Source organism: Limanda limanda, chromosome 3 (assembly GCF_963576545.1).
Source record: "Limanda limanda chromosome 3, fLimLim1.1, whole genome shotgun sequence".
Classification (NCBI taxonomy): Eukaryota; Metazoa; Chordata; class Actinopteri; order Pleuronectiformes; family Pleuronectidae; genus Limanda; species Limanda limanda.
Genome location: NC_083638.1, coordinates 23,165,181 through 23,182,034, shown reverse-complemented (window position 1 = coordinate 23,182,034; position 16,854 = coordinate 23,165,181). Strand labels below are relative to the sequence as shown.

The 16,854-nt window shown below is 39.4% G+C and overlaps 1 protein-coding gene across 1 annotated transcript in view; it reads right to left on the bottom strand.

Moving 5' to 3' along the window:
- Nucleotides 1–7,468: 7,468 nt before the first annotated feature.
- Nucleotides 7,469–16,854, bottom strand: part of galnt18b (UDP-N-acetyl-alpha-D-galactosamine:polypeptide N-acetylgalactosaminyltransferase 18b) — a 95,410-nt gene continuing 86,024 nt past the window's right edge. Inside the window, exons 9-11 of the mRNA XM_061068815.1 lie at nt 14,680–14,775; nt 11,507–11,671; nt 7,469–7,615 (exon numbers count right to left, since the gene is read on the bottom strand). Coding sequence (XP_060924798.1) covers nt 7,469–7,615; nt 11,507–11,671; nt 14,680–14,775 — 408 coding nt within the window. The remainder of the gene's footprint in view (nt 7,616–11,506; nt 11,672–14,679; nt 14,776–16,854) is intronic.

Here is a 16,854-nt window from a genome sequence, read left to right as displayed (position 1 = left end):
ACATGCTCAGTATCTTACAAGTACTTGATTCATAAAACAAGATCCCCAGTGTAGCCTGGAGGCTCACACCGAATCTCCAAAAATATGTTCTTCCCGTTTATGAATAATTTTACCGAAAATGGCAACACGAGAGCAATCTTATTTTTCTATCTCTTAAAATGAATGTAACCTCTGTTTTATGAACCAGGAAATTGATCTTTAAAAGTCTGTGTGAGCCAGCTGTTCGGGGGGGGGGGGGGGGGGGTGTGAATATCTTTTTCTGTGAGTTTCGGTGTGGAAAGCAATCTGTTTTCCAGGGCTCATCTAATTGAGTTCTGTAAGGACATTCAGGAATAGACTACTGGTGGATTTTGTCTTGCAATATACTGAGGATTATAGTTTATTGTGTTGCGTGTAACCATGATAACTTTAGAGCCAGGTGGCCATAGAAATGAGCTTCTCTCCTTCCAAAGCTCCAACTGTCGCCGCTCTTTGGTTGACAGATGCCGTTTGCCAATAAATGATTCATTTTGCATCAAGGTCAGCGTGTTTGTTCGCAGCTTCAAACGTCAAACAAACGATAATGTGAAAATGTACTGTATGTGTGACACAGATGGAATAAGCCTTTGAGGTGTGATTAAATTTTCATTGACCTGTGCAGTTCCACTCTCTCCTTGTTCCTGTGTGACTTGACTAACAGGCTTTCACTGAGCCACATGTCTCCATGACTTCTGTCCTCAGACATACACAGTAAAAAATTATCTAACACTAATGTATTAATCAACAAGTCAAGTGGATAAACAGATAATGAACAACAATATAGTACAAAACAGTAAAGATGATACAAAATATGCCCACAAGCAGATGTTATATTTACAAAACTCTTAACATGTATACAGCTACATTAGTGTGAGAAATTCTTTTTTTTAATGTTTACATATAATGCTTAGACATGTTTAATTATCGTACTTTTTTTACTGCAAAACCTTTTCTTGAGCCTAAGTTATTTTTCCATTATCTTCAATGAGTTATATTTCAGAAAAAAACACCCTTTAGTGACCATAACCAATATTTCATAACACTAACGCATGACAAAAAAAAAATATTGAATATGGAAGGAGTTGCCTACAATATCACTCAAATATACAGCTCCCCTTAGCTTTAAATGAATTGTAACAAACTTCAGCTCATTGTTTAAACATCTGGACTAGAAATTCACAGTTTTGGTTCATTATGTTGGTTTTGGCCACATTAACCAGCTGGTTGCAAGTCTTCTGCTCAGCAACAGATAGTAATATAGATAGTAAAGACCAAAGTCAGAGCTATTCTCCGATCAAATCAGATAATATTGGACTTACTTATTTATTTTTCTTAAATATATCAGTTAAAAACTCAATTAACCTGGGATAGGGTTATCTGCGTGTAGTTTTATTTATAAGACCATTTTTAAGATAACCACACACCTCCAAACATGTTGTGATTCTTTTGTAAAATAACCCACATAAGAGAATTATTTAAAAAACTCACCAGCTTATACTGGAGTGATTGTGTGTTGGTGTAATATAAAGGCTCTGTGGCTGCATCTAGCAGTGATAGATTATTGAGGCCGCCCTTCAGAATAACTGAATTAATTGTGCTTTAATTAAGGGAACTTCTAAAGAGGAACATCATGTCAGGAATTACAGTCTCACTCGGTTCTTTACTCAAGGTTTGAGCAACACAGGTTGTTTTCCTTGAGCCTGATATATTCAACAGACTCAGCTTTAATTTAAACAAAGTAAATCAAGATAATCATCTGTGATTGTTTGACCCTCTGATAATATTCGGTATGTTTTTGTTACTTCTGTTGCTTCCTGTACTCTGTTGGGTTAGTCTGCCTGAAACTAACTGTTGTGATTTTGCCTGAATCCAGGATCACCCTGCCAGCCCTGCTACACTCAGCCAGCCACTGTCACATGTATTCAATCAGATATAAGTCAGCCTCTCAGTCTGACTCTCTCCATTCTGGATGTGGATCTACTGGACTGGTCCGGACAACAAACTCGCTGGAATCAGAGACACATTCCCAGTATCATACATTCTGTTCTCTTGATGCTGATAAAAACATCTTGAACTCTGGCTCTGCTCCTGTGTTCAGCTCTGAGAAGCCAGCCCTCACCTCTGACCCTGAGTGATTCAGTGGCAGAGGATGTCTGCTTCGAAACATGGAGAACACTAACAAAGACTTTCCACAGAGGAAGAAAGATTTAACTCCAGTTAGAAAGTCCTGAGAGCTAAAAGCAAATAGACTTAAGATAATACAGTCAATAGTCATTTTCACAGTTTAATCTAATTCAGAGGCTTCCTCGTGGATCCTCATCTATCACTGTCAGGAGACAGTTTGATTGCAATGGATGAAGTGTCACACTATCTACATCCTCTCACTTGTTAACACTTAGGGAATATAACAAGAGCAGTAGAGTGGGATCCCAGCTGCTCAGGCGATAAGCCTTTTGAAAATCTCTTCTCAGTGTTGATGACTTCACTGACTAGCAGAGCTGAGATATGTAACATTCAGGCTCGTTGGTGGATCAACAAAATGACTATGAGGGACAATGGGAAAAAAAGCTGTTGCAAAGTGGTCGATGTATTGATTGTAAAATAAGAATTCTTATTTCTTAAAATGATAAAATTATGAATTGTTAATTGCGATCCTTTTTCAAAATGTGGAAGTGAAGTTTGTTAACTTAGTGAAAAAGTAATTACTGATATTCATCATTATGTAAATAAAATCTTGACAGGTCTTAATATAATTTCTATGTGACAAAAAAAGTAATTTCCACAACTGGGAATCGAATCAATGCTGATCAGTGCGACTTATTAAATGTTAAAGCAGTTTGAACAGATATTTCTCTGTGAAGTTGGTGTGAGACGAAAACAGTGTCAGAGTTGTGTTAATGTGATAACTTCCCAAAGCGAATATAAATGCAGCTTTAGAAGCTATTATAACTATAAACGTATTGGTCATTCTTCTTATTGATGAATAAAGCTGCTTGAAGTATTCTGTAGACAGAATAAAACGACATGATTCCATTGTAGTCTGTAGTTTAGAATTTGTTTTCGCATTAAAATTATTAACATTTATACTATTATACATTATTTAATATACTTGAGTGGTGATTTTATTATTCACTTATAGACAATATAGTTCATCACAAAACTAGACTACTACAGTTTATAGATACACTAAATAGTATCTGAAAGAATGAAGAGCTGTTTAATTTAAAGTGCTTACATTTAAAGCATATAAATGGTTGAACGTTAACAATTTATGAATGTTTTTACAATATGCTATAAATACTAGTAACCTATTTAAAATGTCCTGTATTAAAACACATCTTCCCGGTAAATATTTTCAACCTCCACTTCATTTTTACTCTTGTCAAGAATTATATTTCTGCTGTAAATCTCTGATTTGCACTTTTACCTCATGTACGGCACAGACAGATATCCAACAAAACAAATAGTTTTGACACTTGCTTCATTTGCACAGGTCAAAAACTGCAACTGCAACAAAAAATTTCCAAAGATTAAAGTTAAATATACCCCTACAGGCAATTAAACCCTGTCAGGTTTTTTCAGCTGATATGCTCACCTGTGGTTTGACGCCTGAGGGATATCTGGGAATATGCAGCATTCGGCCTGTAGCCATGGCAACGAGGGCACAGCTGAGATTCGCTCTTACAGAAAACAATTAACAGTGTCATTTATTCACACGTGGAACATTTGGTCTGTGCAGCCAGCACAGATTTCACATCCACGTGCATTCTCTTGGCAAATCGTTTTTTTGGGTGTTTAAACATTCTATTGTTGCTTTAGATTGTAAGTGAAGAGTCATTTCATCTTTGGCAGGGTTTATGTTTATTTTCATTTTTATAACACAGCCTGTTTTGGTGTGTGTTTATGTGTGTGTGTGTGTGTGTGTGTGTTATCCCGTACGCCCTGCGGAACTGACAGCTTCCCCTCAGCTACCTGTGGCTCACCTGCAGGAGAGATAACAGAGACAGATGCGTCTCTGGATCCTGGGGAGTGTTCAGGCTTCCTCATTTCTGACAACCAGCTTCCTTTCACCGGGGTATCCAAAACCCAGCTGACTCCCCTGATCGCCCAAGGCTGCGAGCAACACGTTACCCTGTGTTTCATGTCTCTGCGTCATACGGCAGAAAATAATGACAAGCCTCTCAGAGCCTACTGACACCAAAATATGAATCGTAGAGGTAGAGTAAAGAGATTGATGGGGGGAGAGAGAGAGAGAGAGAGAGAGAGATGGAAAGTGACTGAGATTTTATTCTTAGAAATAGTTTGACATTTTTATGTTTATTTGTCCAGATTCATGAGAATATTAATGGTGTCTGACTCATAGATCTTATGTATGCATGGCAAATACGGAGCTAGAGTTATAGTTAGCTTAGCTCAGCATAAAGACTGGAAACAGTATAAACCTGTTCTGTCCAATAAAAACAAACCTGCCCGACAGCAACTCTTAACTCATTGGTTAACATGTAATATTTGTTTGTCTAACCCCCCCAAAAAGTTGTCGGTACAATATTATTACGAGACATTCCAAACTATGCTGGAGTTTCAGCCAAAAACAGTAGGATGTATAAACTGCTGTAAAACCCCACATTCAAATTTGTACAGTTTGGTTTTGTACAAATAAAACTAAAGTATAATAAAATCAATAAATATTAAAACAAGTCAATAGATTTTTGAATGTTTGAGCAGGATGTTAATATGTTAGATATTAACTGGATAATGAATATTATGAAGGTCAATTTAAAAACACTATAAAGTTCCTAATTAAACACTAATTTGTAACCTCATTATTTCCTAAACACTTGACTTGACTTGACTTAACTTACATTTGACCTGATGTAGGCAAAGTACTTCACTGATAATCAAATGTCCCAAGTAATTACTCTGTAATTTACATTAAGTGATATGAACATTCACCTGAAATAAAGCCTACTATTTCAAAAGCATGTTTAAAGTCTTCACTTAGTTTAGCAAAGCAAAAAGATTTGATTGAAGGGGAAAACACATAACTGTTGCGATTCAAGGATTATTTTCCAGAGAGAAAATTCTTCTCATGCACAGTAGACATCTAGTTCCCAGAAATAGTGCACTATGCCCTTTCGGTCCATGCAGTTATTGCTCATTTTGTGTTACATGAGGCCAAATCACATTTCTAGCAATTTTCAACTGAAGAAATGCTTAAGTTGAAAAGAAAAAAAACTGTCTCCTGTGACGATGTGGAGATGTTAACACAATTTTCACACCATTCCGTTCAGGAAGGAAGTAAGGGGGTGTATCTGTTAAAGGTCAGAATGGAATTACCATAACAGGGAAAATTATTGTAATTTTGCAAAGCTAGATCTGGAAGGCATAGCAGATATATTATCACGACGCCTTCATCGAAATCAGGACAGCACTTTTCTGAGATAGTGCATGTGACTCATGCTCACACAGAAACAGCTCCACATCTCAATCACCATGGGATACAGTTAGATGTGTCTTTTACTCCAGATTTACAGGGAATTGAAGTCTCTGCAGTGTACTTTGTGCCAAACCTAAAAAAAACTACCCCCTTTTTCGAGTCATTTTATGGCACAAGAAGAAGTGCTAAATCAACAAGGGTGATAAATGTATTTATGATAATAGAATATTGAGCAAATGCACACACACAGACTCTGTATCTACAGTTATTTCCAAGCTAAAAGGAATGTTCGGGAAGTGCACCAGCAGGCAGTCAGGATGGGAGGTCAACTAGAAGAAACTGCTGGGATGTGCATGGGGATACTGCTTTGTTGAATTTCTTTCATTCAAAAGTTTGAGCAGGCAGAGGCGCACACATTGCATATATCAAGCTGTGTTAGTGGGCCTTTTGATGAAAGTGGGTTTGCATGTATATTTGATGCCATGGTTTGCCGAGCGCTGATTGAATGTGGATAGTAATAAGGACTGGCATGTCGAAAACAGGCTGTACCACTCGTCTCCTCCCCAGGTGCACACACAAGTCGCCGCCGTTTCTCGGCTTCAGCTCCTGCATTTGTGGATACAAACCGACGACATCACTTCCACGACCCTGTGCTTTATAGATGTGCGTGCACATTAGTGAGAGTGTGTGTACATTATTCAACAACAGGCTCAACTTTGTAGACAAATCTATGGTGGTTTTGTGAGAGCAACAGACAAATAAAGAAATCACCACCAATTTGACAGAACAGTAAAAGAAAACATGGTTTTATGGGAATTATTATGGATTAAGTTACACTCTCTTAAAGCCAGTATAAACAGAATTAAGATAAGGGTAAACAGCTGGTATGTATGGTCACATGACTATTCTTTTAAGACAGATGTAAAAATGTATGTGAACCTCATCCTTAAGTTGACCAGTTGTGCTCTAAAATAATTATTTAATTGCGCTGGTTTCTGAATACAAAACTCACATGATATAGGACAATTACATGTGAATAACTGTATGTGTGAAATGGCTGATATATACTGTATCATATCTGTTATGAATTAGCATACACTGAGTATGTTTGGAAAATGGCTTTTGATGAATAAATCTTTGCTGTGCAATTTGCAGCGTTTCTGTATTTGTTTCTGTTTGCTCTGTTTGTTTGTGCTGTTTGATTTTTTTTCTGGTATTATGGTTTGATGCATATGAATTTGTTCATAGATGTGATTTCCTTGTGTTTTGAATATTTCCCAGCGTTATTATCTTTTACAGTGTATTGAACTGTCGGTTCACATCAGTAAGTTTTGAGAGTCAATAATCTATTTGAAACTGACGGCAGATTCCAGTCCTTTCATATTAAATGCCAAGGGTACGTCTCTTATCAATGTGTGAATAATAAATTGTGCCTTAAAAACAAAAGAAAAGAGGCACTTGCACTAAGTAGATTACATCAGTAATCATCAATTTACTGTTTTATATGACAAACATTTGAAATATTTACATTTAGAAAATTATCTAATGTTTTCAGATTTATTCCAACGTTTTCCCACAACTGTACAGATGAATCTCATAATAAACCTACAAACCTGAGACACTAAAAGAAGAACATAATTACAGCAGGGACCGGTTCCGAGAACTCGCTACACAGTAGCAAATATGAACAAAGTACAAAAACATACTGAACCCATTACATCTTTCAAGTCAACAAAAATCTGACTGTACTGTTGTTACCACAAAATATACTAAATATACTACCTTGTCAAATCTGCAAAATGTCCCCTAACGAGGGCGGATCCTTTAGGCAAAATAAAATTTGTTAACATTTGTGATGTGATGTTGGCTGCTCATCAGAGGAAATCGCAATGCTAAAAAAAAAACATGGTCAACCATGCACCAGTCACACACGCAGACACGCGCATACACATGTGCACACATCCCTCCAAAAATCGATGTGCTATTTGGTCAGGAGTTCCTTTCAGCAGTCGATCATAATAAGCTGCTAAACAGAACATTTGTGATGGACCACTTCTGTCCAGAGCATTTCTGCAGAGCCAGTTGGAAGCCGAACTCATTGTCGCTGCTCGCCACGAGCTCCAGGCATCTCTTTGATTTCCTGTTCTGAATGGATCCTCCCTGAAAAGACAAACAGGCTGGTTAAAATGGGGCCGAGCTCCAGAAGAACAATTAGAACATCTATGTAACTTGCCTCCTCTTAAACCCACTCTGTTGTGAATGGATACGGATGGGAGCTGCCGGAGAGGCCTGAGCTCTGGGCGTTTTTGGCTGATTCTCAAAACCGCCCTCATCGTGGCCCACCAAATAACATCAACATGGTTTCCAGGCAAACACAACAATGCGATTGCCAGTGTAGTCATTAGCCCTCTTCTGTGCAATGCCAAGACTGTGAGAGCATGCACACGATGAATAGACCGAATGAAAAGAGCGAAAAAGAAAAAAAAGACATAATACAGAGCGATCGACAGAAACAAAAACATCTGGTACTGAAGTGGTATTTGGACAGATACACATTTTTTATTCTACGGGCTCTGAGCTTCAGCACATTCAGTGTGACATCAAATAACAGGCGCTGCATTAAAGTGCCAAGTCTCAGCTTTAATTTGAGTTGGTTAACATCAGTACAGAAAGAACTGTGTCGGCGATACAGCTCCTTTAACACAGGGTGTCCACAGACGCAGGGGCTCAAAATACTTAGACAGATGCATGAAGTCAGAGAGATTCATCACACTTAATGTTTTGAGGAAAAATAATTTGAAGTGAATGGCCCACAGGTTTCAGCGGACACTTTGTAGAATCCCTGGTGATGCTCTCTCAGAGCTTCACTGAAGCCTCCTTCAGCTCCTGCATGTAGCAGGGTCGCTCTGTTTCATCTGGTCTCCAGCAAGTGAAGCTCTCCTCAGGCGCACTGAGATCATGACACTGACTAGAGCAGTTGAGTATATTCACTCTCCTGATCCTGAAAAGCTTCTTTTTTTTGTCATGGCTGTATGTTTAAAGCTCGGGTTGGTAATCCTGGAAAAGCAAGTGAGAGCCGGCTTCACTGATACATCCCACCCCCTCCAATCTGCCTTCCCGTCAAAGCTATGGCTAATTGAACTTTGACTTTCATACCATATGTAGATGGCTACATGATTCCAACAAATAAAATAAAACGTGTTTCAGGAACAAATTACCAACCCTACCTCCGAGATTCATATCCTGCTGAATGATGACCTGCAATCTACTTGCTCACTTCATGTGTATCTGTTCAATTATTTTTGAACCCATAAACCTTAGCCACTTTGCATTCAAAGTACGTTAATATAGTGCCTATTGTTTAATTTAAAGTGAATATGTAGGGGCACGTGGCAAACAGAAAAATGTGGAACCAAGACCTAGGTCTGATATATATGGAGCCTGAAGGAAGAGGAAAAACCTTTAGAGCAAAAATAAAATAAGGTCCAACAATTTACAAACTTCAGTAAGACAGCTGTTGCCTGTCTGAGCTGAGGGAGCACATCCGCTCATTCCTGATGAAATGAGTCAGGCATTTTTTCTATTACAGTGTCAAGGTTTAAAAAGGACGTGTGACTGAAGAGGAAGCCATCAACATTCAGTACAGCGTAGAGAGAGAGCTCTGAGGAGGAAGCTCCTGCCAATCGCTCAAGAGGAATGAAGAGGGACTGGGGAGAAAAAGACCTAAAGATGGGACTGGTTGTTCAGACTGTGAGCTAAATTATTCTTTTGTCACTGAGCTCCAAGAGACATTTTCTTTATACATAGCAGATTGGTATTAACTGCTGTAAGTAGGCATTTATGGGCCAATATGTAACGACGCCCTGAGCCAGCTCATAAGTGCAATCAAGACATTAAACTAAAGTGTATCACTTGTAGGAAGCCAGATTCATTTAGATCCTCTGTGTATTGAATCTCTATTCTGGGTACAACAGCTTCCAGCCGAGCTGTGAATGAGCGAACTGCAAAGATGATAATATCGCCATGACAACAGAGCAACTCCATGTGCTGCCGCAACCCAAAGATGTGGTGGAAAGCTTCAGACACGATAAGACACTCTTTTTAAAAACTACTGTATGCATAGGAAAAAAACTAAAAACTAAAAACTCAATTATTATTACATTCAACTGAAAAATTGGAATGTATAGAACTATTACATGTTTTTTTTATTGCCAATAAGGCAGATGTGTAGGCAGTAATACGTCAGGGCAGCACCAGCCCCCCCACAGTACCCACTGGCCCACCCAGCCAACTGTGATCAAAATACATTTTGATTCTAAAAAATATGTAATAAATTAAATAGACGTAAACTTTCTATGAAAACTGAACTATTGTAAGTAATTGGAGGCCACCAGAACATGGTTCCCACAGAGAGACGCTCGGTTTGCCCCTGATATTCAGGAGCTGACCGTAGTAATGAAGCAACAACGGCTGTAATAAATTCTGCACTGAAAAACTTCAACAAGCAACACAAAGGTGAGGGCCGCATGCTTCACTAGAGAGTTTTTCAGAAAACATTGATTAGAATTAATAAGTTGTCAAATATAGTGTCTGCTCTACTGTTCCACCTCTGGTTAGAAACTTTTCTTTTGGAGCTTCTGGGACTGTTTCCCAGATGAGATTTACCAAGTTAATTGGGTAAAGTGTATTAATTGAATTGAACATTTTGGTCAATCTTTCTAAAAACCTTGTTGATCTGTCTTTCCACTTGCCTTTACAGTGAACCCAGTTTTTTTATCTTGCACAGAGCGATGATGTCAGCATTGTTCATCCTGCCTACGGAGCTCTGATTGGCTCATTGTTTCTCCAACAGGAGGCAACTCATCACTAAACCCGACACCAGATCTGTTTGAATCAAAGCTGTGGGCTGTTATTCAGATAAATGAAACCGAGAATCTATGAAAATGTGAAACACTGATAGAAAGAGCTGCTCTGGGATTTTCTCAGCCAAGTCGTGGACATACAACATTTTGGCGTTCTTCTTATAACAGCCTCCAGGAGCTAGATAATGAATGTACTGTATATATGATGTACAGCACAGAGCATTGTTATTTTAGTTAGGATGGTATGGGGTTTACATTGGATTCACTATGCTATATACAGAACAACAGATATTTGTTCCAGGTATTACCCACACATATCCATGAGCAAACCGAACCGTACAGTCCCACCCACTGAACATGTGTTTGCTTTTCCTAATGAGGACTAACTCGTGACTAATAAACATGCAACCATGCACATATTTAATTCCACATTCAAAATCCACAAACCGAGGCTGTTAAAAACCACTTTGAGTTATTTACAGTGGAGGCAGATTAAGAATATCTCCAGTTAATCAGGTTCTGTGCAGAATGCAGCAACATTTGAATAAAAAATAAATAAAATAACCTTCATCCAGTAACTGATGCCTTATTTCAGAGACATGATTTGCTCTAGGCTTGCCGACTCCCTCTTACTAAATTATACAAACTAAATAATAAGTGAGGAGATGTGTAAAAGCACATAAAACACTTTCATGCCTTCTGCCAATTATGCTACAAAACCATATGTACACATCTATAGCAGCCGTCCATAAGAGATACGGTCAAAAGAATATTATATTCATTATAACAAGCGTTTAATGTGAAGCACATTTGGGATTGCATACACATTTGGCTGAAAAGAGGAACATACATCTATAATTAAAACTGCACTGACAGCTTAGCAGGCAACAATATGAGGTCTTTTGAGCCCAAATTAAAGCCTGCTATAAATCGAATTCACTCGCTGTCATCAGGCATTCTGCAACGTGGCTGCTCGCTCTGTTTAAACACAAAGTTTCATATGGCTCCACTCATGTGAATGAGCTGCCGGATGGAGCTGAACTCCGGACAGACGGTTAACCACTTGCACGATTAAGCGACCTACATCCTCCACTTGTTGCTTTGACAGATCACACTAACTGAGGATGCTTAATGGCAGTAATCTGAAAGTGTGTGTGTGTGTGGGAGGGGCCGGGCCGTGCGTGGTCACCTGAGTGAAGAGCCAGTGGAGCTTCATGCGTTTGGCCGCGGCGTAGCTACACTCGATGAGGCGAGGTCGGCTGTTCACATCCACCAGGCACTTGTTGTCGTCATCGTCCACAGTGGGACTGAGGAGCCCGACCTGCAGCTGCTGGGTACTGGTGTAGTAAACATTCTGCAACAAACACCACATCCTGCCGTGAACAAACTGTGTGCTGCGATACACCGAATGCTCACAAGGCCGAGGTGACATTTAGATAATGGCCTCTCCTCAGCTCTATGTGACCATACAGGTGATAAATTATGCAGTAAATGAGGCTCTTCGGTTGTCTTGACTATGAAAGAGACGTCCATGAGGTTGATTTACATACACTAAAAATGCATATTAATACAGCTACCCTGACTGAAAGGAGGACAGGGGAAGACAAGGAGAGGCACACAAAAGCAGCTCATGATTAATTCAGGAAATTGGGGAGAAACCCAAATAACGGTGCCCTCTATGACGGAATCCTTGCTTTCCTGTAGGACAGTTTGCTCAAATGAAGCTTAAAAAAACATAAAAAAACATTTGCAGGGCGAGCATGTCGGGCATTTAAAAGACAAAAATAAAGACGTAAGCATGAGAGAGAGAGAGAGAGTGAAAAGAGAGAGAGAATGTGTTTATTGTATTTGCATCACGGTGCCCAGAGTTTAATGGCGTAACACTGGCTTTAATTTGGTGTAGTGCGAACGGAATGATAAACAAGTGAACAACAAGGATGTGCCGTGTATGAATATATGAGATTGGTAATTGGTGCAAAGGACGTACAGCTTTTTAAGATGTAGTATTGTACCTTTCCCTCCGGTTTTGCACAAGCTTATGAAAAGCAAAGCAGTTTTAAAGGTCAAACAGTTTCTCCAGGCCCATTTGGCTTCGTCCCCCTTTAGGAAAACACTATCTTGTCAGGGGCACCTTTACATGGCTGTGATCTATTGGCCGCTTCACCAAAGACACATTCAAAAGAGGCAAATTGTCCAACATTTCATAAAAAGACAGATTTTTGAGACGTAAATATTGATGCATCTGTAACAACAATCTATTAATGTCACATATGCTGTGAGTGCTTTTATGTTACTTACTTGGAGCACAATTTACTGATAATACTCTGCTTTCACAAAACTAACAGTTAAAGGGATTTTACAATGTTTTTCTGGTACATTTACCTCAACAAAAAAGTACTTTGATGGCCACTAGCGAGTTCAGCAAACAAATTAACTAAAGCAAAATTCAAGAGTGGGCAGATTAATTGGTTTGTAGAATCTGAACGATAAAGAGGCTCGAGACGGGGGGGAGTCAGATTCATATCGAGCGAGCGATTTAGCAGAGTCTCTTAAAGTAGAAGTCATTACATCAAGTGGGATCAGGATTTTCTGACTGGAAACTTCTGACTCAGGACCCCCAAAATGTTATCTAGTAAAATATATAACAAACCAGTGCCCCATTTGCTTATCCGTCTTTGACTCTTATCCTTTCACTCCATTCTTATTTGTCTGATAACGCTCCAGCAGCCTCCTTCACAGACGTTTGAACAGTCTGACGAGAGTGATTTCTGTGTTTATGCGACGCAGGCTGCCAGGCCGTATGTGTCTGAGGTTTTTCTTATTGTCGCTGTGCTGAAGTCGGTATGTTTTATTTCTGCTCGAGCTGAAGTGCCGCGCTGTCGCTTTGCTGACAACATGATCTTGTAAAGACAGCCACGCTTTTGATTGTTAGCTTTGTAATTCTCATCCCTGCACGCATGCCTGTGCAGTTTTCTTTCAGCACGTTGATGTTCTGCTTTTACCGCAGCAGCTTCAGATACAAAAACCCAGCTCTCCCACAGCACCTGCACTGAAAAGCAACTGGCACTGACAATATCCCGTTTTGACTGACTACAGCAAATATTTGCACCACTCTGTGTGTCTGAACCATTACAGAGGCAAATTGGGCTAATTCCTCCAGATGATGTAACACTGAAATATAAAAATAGAGCAGACTAGATTTGTCTTGTAAAAGAGATCCCTATTCTCATTAGGAATGCTGGTGCTGCTCCAATCTTTGTTTGATATGCCTGGATGCATGAGAGATTTATAGCACATAACATATTTATAATGAACAACCAGTCAAGTTATCAAGGTCTCATAAAGGACAGCAGAAGTTGACTAATGAGTGTTTTCAAGAAAGTGAGATTCCACAAGATTAATACAAGCGTTGAACTAAAGATTTCCCCCTGAAAGAGTTTTAATTTACACAACGCAAACGTCAATTAAGCGACTGAACTGCCAATAGCTTCACTTGAGCTGAGAGGGATAATGTGAGATCAAGTCTGACTCTGGGAGACAAGTTTATAACTGTCACAGCAAGGTTGAATAATCTCTGAAAACAATCTGCTCAGACGTAATGGGATGGACGGATCGATAGGAGCTGGAGGAGGCTGGAGACTGTAAATGATCATCAGCAGAGCTAACATTTGAAAACACTTAAACTCGCAGTTATTTGGACAGAGATGTTTCCTTAACATCCTTAACAAAACACCATGTGATGGGAGAAAACGCTGAAATAAACCTGTGAGGGATCCGTTTTTCTGAATCACTGGCATTAAACCGAAGAAAACTAGAGAGAGAGAGGAAAAAGTTCTAACCTCTAAAGCAGGATTTCACATGATGTGTTTTCCATAATGTGGTATTTTATTCTGAGCGTTCAGTATTCAGCTAGGACATGCCACCCCTAAATGAAGGCGTTTGAAAAATGGAGAAGAGTTTAATATGTATTCAAAAATAACAAGGACGGTTTCTGCAAAGGGCAAAAGAGAAAACTCAATCTTGTTTCATAAGGTAAGGCTACTGAGTTTGATTGAATCGAAAAAGCAGCGGAAAGACAAGTCATTTTTTTTTCATGACGGAACAGGTTTTATTGAGGAAGAAAAGCCCAAGATGCAAGTAAAATATAGTGGTGATATATTAAAACTGGGAATATGCTGCTCGCTGTGTGAAACTGTGGTGCAGAGAGAGAGAGAGAGAGAAGAGAGAGAGAGAGAGAGAGAGAGAGAGAGAGAGACAGAGAGAGAAAGAGAGAGAGAGAGAGAGAGAGAGAGAGAGAGAGAGAGAGAGAGAGAGCGAGATAGAGAGAGAGAGAGAGAGGAGGGGGCTCAGGAGGGCTCTAACCTGAGGCGTCATCCCGTGACAGAGATACAGGATTGGAACATTGTCGTTGTCAGGTCCTTGGTCCAGACACAGGTCGTTCTTCAGAGAGTTTTTCAGCTGAAAGAAAGACAGACACGCACGCGCGCGCGCGCGCGCGCACACACACACACACACACACACACACACACACACACACACACACACACACACACACACACACACACACACACACACACACACACACACACACACACACACACACACACACACACACACACACACACACACAAAGATATTTCAGGAGGCAAAGTCAGTAATCAATTGATTAATTGAGAGATAATCAGCAGATTCATCCATAAGGAAAATAATAATCAACAGCTGCAGTTGGATACAAAACAGTTCAAAGATCTCAATATATAAATATTTTGATTTAGAAGTGGCAGCACTGTGTCTATGTATCCACAGATAGACCTCAGAGTATTTGTAGATTCTTCACAGATTTCCGTGGGTTCAAGTGGACAGAATTATGTGGTTTCGTCAGACAAATATTTTCGGTTGCAATAAACATTATTATTAATGGGAGTACGATCAAGAGATACCAAGGTTACAATTTATTTAATTTACAAACAGAAAATGTTACATTTAGTGTTACCATGCTCTCTGTTCACCACCTCTTTCATAAATAATAATAAAGATTCAGATTTCCCTTTTTACATTTACTGCTGCTTATTTTGTGACAATTACATAAAGTCATAAAAGAGGGTTTTGTTTTCGGAACATTTAGAACCGTCTTTGAAGTAACTTTGGGGTTATACATGAACTATGAGAGATTTTGTATTGAAAAATGTCACCTCACTTTGAATAGAAATATAAGAGAGGCTGAAATCATTTTGAAACAATGAACATTCTGACTAATGGACATAATACTTAAAAAGGAAACTATAAATAACTGTAGACACCATTCTGATGAAGGCAAGAAGTCGTTAGATGAAGAAAGCATCATGGTGCCCTGGAGAGCAGTGCTGCTCATATGATTTCTACAAATAAAGGTGGGAGATACACCTACCACATGCACCCCATGCCCTCTGCAGTGCATTCGTTCTACTAGAGGAAATAAATTACTATCCAAGCTGCTTGCTGTGATGCTTACAGAGAAAAGAGCATTACGAACCAAAGATGCTGACATCAAACAGTAGTAACCAGCATCTTCACTGGGATATTAATATGAAAGGATATTTACAGAACATTGAGAGGAAGCTGGACCTGAGCAAACTAACATGTGAATCATAATCTGAATCCGCTTATTTCTTTATGAAAATGTAAATCAGATCCATTCCGCCTGATGAACATGACTCAGACTTTGAGGCCCAGAGGTTTATTCATGCGTTTCATGACAAAGGTTTGCCTGATTGCGAGATGCACACTGCACCGCAGGGAGTTCCAGGGCCGGCGGTGTGTGCGTGAGTGGTGTATCAGGTAAAGACGTGAGATCAAAAGAACGGTTTGTGATGATTCATCTCCCCATTGGCTCGTGAAGCGTCTACATCTGACTGATAATCATTAAATCCACAGGCAGCACATGGTCCCGTGCAATAGCTTAGGTCTCGACATTTCTACTGTGTGGGCGAACAAATATGCAACACGATGAGAGACACCTGTGGAGGCACGATTAGACTAAATCAACCACAGTGAAGCAGCAGTTAGAGCCTCTTTGCTTTCTGTAATGTGACATATTTCTGAATAAAACATAAGAGATGCACGGAGGGGAATTAAAAGAGCTTCAAATTTAATCCAGATTGGACTGCTCTGATGTTGGCATGGTTTGGTGAATATGAAGCCGCTGTGCCACACACGCTGGATCACCAGGAAGAGGACGGGTCTTATGCAAGCAGAAATTTTTATTCTTTTAATAAATTTCTCCTACCTTTGTTCATATGGTGAGTATAAACATGCCATGTCAGATTCATCAACTTCCATCTTCAGAAAAATGTGCAAATGACATACATGATGAAGGCCAACTGCTCTTTTTGGAGTCAGTGCACAAGACGCCCAAATTAGCATAAGAAGTATAAAACCACACAAGGCTACATTTCCTGCCCAATGTCAGAATTGTTCAATCATGAAAAATGACATTGAAGAGTAAAAAGCAGAGCTTTATGAGTTCAGAGACTGAAATCCTGAATGCAGAGATGCAGA